A 3082-nucleotide genomic window follows, 5' to 3' on the forward strand; every position below is an offset into this window, starting at 1 on the left:
CTTTAATATTTTTATTAAAATGGTAATACTAGTATCCACTTTCCCCAGATACCAGAAGAACAAAGGAGATTGGAGGCAGTTGCTCACCCACTTTCCACCGTTTCTTGACCCTCCCCACCCCAGTGTTCCACATAAGCATGCATCGCTCTCAGCTATGTAAACATCATCAAGAATGAAATGAATTCATTATTTTAAAAAAGAAAAAAATTATGAGAATTTGAAAACAGATCTGTTCCATATCCTCCAAGTTGTATGAGAACCCAAAGGGCTTTGGATTTTTTTTTTTTTTTTTCATTTGAAAGATAAAGAGAGAGAGAATGAGAGAGCTCCCATCTGCTGATTCACCCTTCCCAAATGCCCACATACGTTCCCACGTGGTGACAGGAACTCAGCTAACCTGAGCCATCACCTTGGCCTCCCAGGGTGCCTATCGGCAGGTGGAAGGATGACCCCAGCCACAGGGCAGCAGCGTTGGGGATACTAAGAGACACAGAGAACTTGGAGTTAAAAGCCAGATCTCTCAGGTTCAAGTTCTCAGTCCTGCCATTTCCTTACTGTTTCACCAAATTGTTTAATATCTGTGCGCTCCAGGTTCACCTTCAGGGGAGTAGATACAACTCCTCCCCGCTTGATTTTAATATGGACTGCATGAAAAGTGCTTTGCCTGATTACCCAGATGTTGGATGTCCCTAAGTAATGTTTCCCTCTTGGCTGGGCCACCCACAGGTTCCAGCCTGGAGTGATGTCTCAGGGCAACCAAACCAGCCTGCCTACATTCCTCCTCCTGGGGTTCTCCGACCTCGGGCTCCTGCAGGGACCCCTGTTCTGGGTAGTGCTTCTGATCTACCTGGTCACCTTGCTGGGCAATTCCCTGATCATCCTCCTCACGCGGGCCAGTCCTGCTCTACGCTCGCCCATGTACTTCTTTCTGTGCCACCTCTCGGTGGTGGAGCTCCTCTACACCACAGACATCGCGCCCAGGACTCTGGTGGATCTTGCTTCCCAGGGGCCCCGGACCATCTCCTTTTGGGGCTGCGCGACCCAGATGTACGTCTTCATAGTCCTGGGCATCGCCGAGTGCTGCCTGCTCACAGCCATGGCCTATGACCGCTACGCCGCCATCTGCCGGCCCCTGCATTACGCCACCCTCATGAGCCAACGGGCCTGTGTGGCCATGGTGGGCACCTCCTGGCTCATGGGCCTCGTCACGGCCACCACCCACTCCTCCCTCATCTTCACCCTGCCTTTCCCCAGGCACCCGATCATCCCACACTTCCTCTGTGACATCCTGCCGGTACTGAGGTTGGCGAGTGCTGGCAAGCACAGGAGTGAGATCTCTGTGATGACAGCCACCGTGGTCTTCATCATGGTCCCCTTCTCACTCATAGTCACCTCGTACGCCCGCATCCTGAGAGCCATCCTGGCGATGGCCTCCACCCACAGCCGCCGCAAAGTCTTCTCCACCTGCTCCTCCCACCTGCTTGTGGTCTCGCTCTTCTTCGGGTCGGCCAGCATCACCTACATCCGACCCCGGGCAGGCTCCTCGGCGACCACAGACCGCGTGCTCAGCCTCTTCTACACAGTGGTCACGCCCATGCTCAACCCGGTCATCTACACCCTCCGCAACAAGGAGGTGGCAGCGGCCCTGCGGCAGGTGGTGATGAGGCCGACGCCCTCGCCCTGACGGGCTCCAGGGATGTCCTGCACGGACCGCTCCTCCCTACCTGCCGGTGCTGACCTTAACCCCATGCAGCCTCCCAAAGAAGCAAGGCCTCCTGGCAGAAAGTGCCAGAGTTAAAACAGAGCTAATTTCGTGTTTTACCGTCTGTTCTATTCCCCCAAAGCACAGATTATTAGGACACGGGAGGATAGGAACACTGCTGCCTTGGGGAACAACTCAAGAATTCTGGTTGAAAATTCGTTATCTCAAACACACCCCATTATTCTCCCCCCCACCCCCACTTATGCCACCATATTGCAAGGAATTGCAATTTATTTTTTCTCTTTTTTTTTAATACTGTTTACATAGTTGGAAGGGCTGCATGCCCATCTGGCCTCAGATTAGGGTGGGGAGGGTTGAGGTATGGAGGAAGGTGGGTGGGACAAATATTTCAACTTTTGTCTTTCTATTCTCTGGTGTCTGGGTGGGGGGTGGAAGGAAGGAAGGAAACAGGGATGCTCCTTGCTGTCAAACTACATCAGCCCTAGGGATAGGAGGATGGTCATCTGACAATGCCCTAGAGACCCCAAACAGGGGAAGTGTTCCAAGGGTCTAACTTGAATGAATTTGATAGTTCTGAGACATCATTGTCTTTGTTGCACTAGGGTTGAGAAAATCTTTCCAAGATCTGTTGGTTGGCCAAGGCCACCTTAGTGCATCCACAGGCCCAGGAACATATTGCAAAGTCCATGTTCTAAGTGACCCTTAGTAAGAATCAGAAATCCCAGTCCTTCCTGGGGCCTCCCACACTGCTGAGTCTGCTCCCCTTTCGACAGTGCTCAGGAACCCTGCTTTCACATGGATTCATTTCATAAACTCAGAGTCCATGTTCCTGGGCTCTCTGCCCTCCCACCCTGAGCTCTGATGTCATCCACCAAGACTGACTAGACAGGAGGGTCCCTGCAACATCACTGTCCTCCTCCCAACCTGCACCATCAGCTTGGTCCCCCAGGGCAGGCTAGGCCCTCAGCCATCTGGGCAGGATCTAGAGAGTGGACCCTTGGCACTGACTGTGGCCACCCCTCTTGACCCTCTTTCAAGGATTGGAGAATTCCCCACTTTAGGAGCATGGTGTGGGCCTAGGAGTATGGCCTGGTAGTCGACTCACCAGGCAGGACACCACAGCTGGTATCAGAGTGCTTGAGTGCGACACTCAGCTGCAGCTCCGAGCTCCAGCTTTCTTCCCTATCGCAGACTCCAGGAAGTGATGCCTCACACTCCAGGTTGCAGATGCGGATCTGATATGGGAAGCTGGCATTGCATGCAGGGGCTTACCCTGCTGTGCTGTGGGCCTCCAGCAAATGTTCTTCATCAAGAAGTGTTGAGCCATTATTCAAGCACACCATCTAATACAGGGTAAAA

The 3082-nt window shown here is 52.9% G+C and overlaps 1 protein-coding gene across 1 annotated transcript; it reads left to right on the forward strand.

Annotated features, from left to right (window-relative positions):
• Positions 1-474: 474 nt before the first annotated feature.
• Positions 475-1684, forward strand: LOC101534394 (olfactory receptor 10P1). The gene has a single exon (XM_004589635.2). It carries the CDS (start codon positions 743-745, stop codon positions 1682-1684), a length of 942 nt encoding a protein of 313 aa, XP_004589692.2. The 5' UTR covers positions 475-742.
• The last annotated feature ends 1398 nt before the right edge of the window (positions 1685-3082 follow it).

Source organism: Ochotona princeps, chromosome 15 (genome assembly GCF_030435755.1).
Source record: "Ochotona princeps isolate mOchPri1 chromosome 15, mOchPri1.hap1, whole genome shotgun sequence".
NCBI lineage: Eukaryota > Metazoa > Chordata > Mammalia > Lagomorpha > Ochotonidae > Ochotona > Ochotona princeps.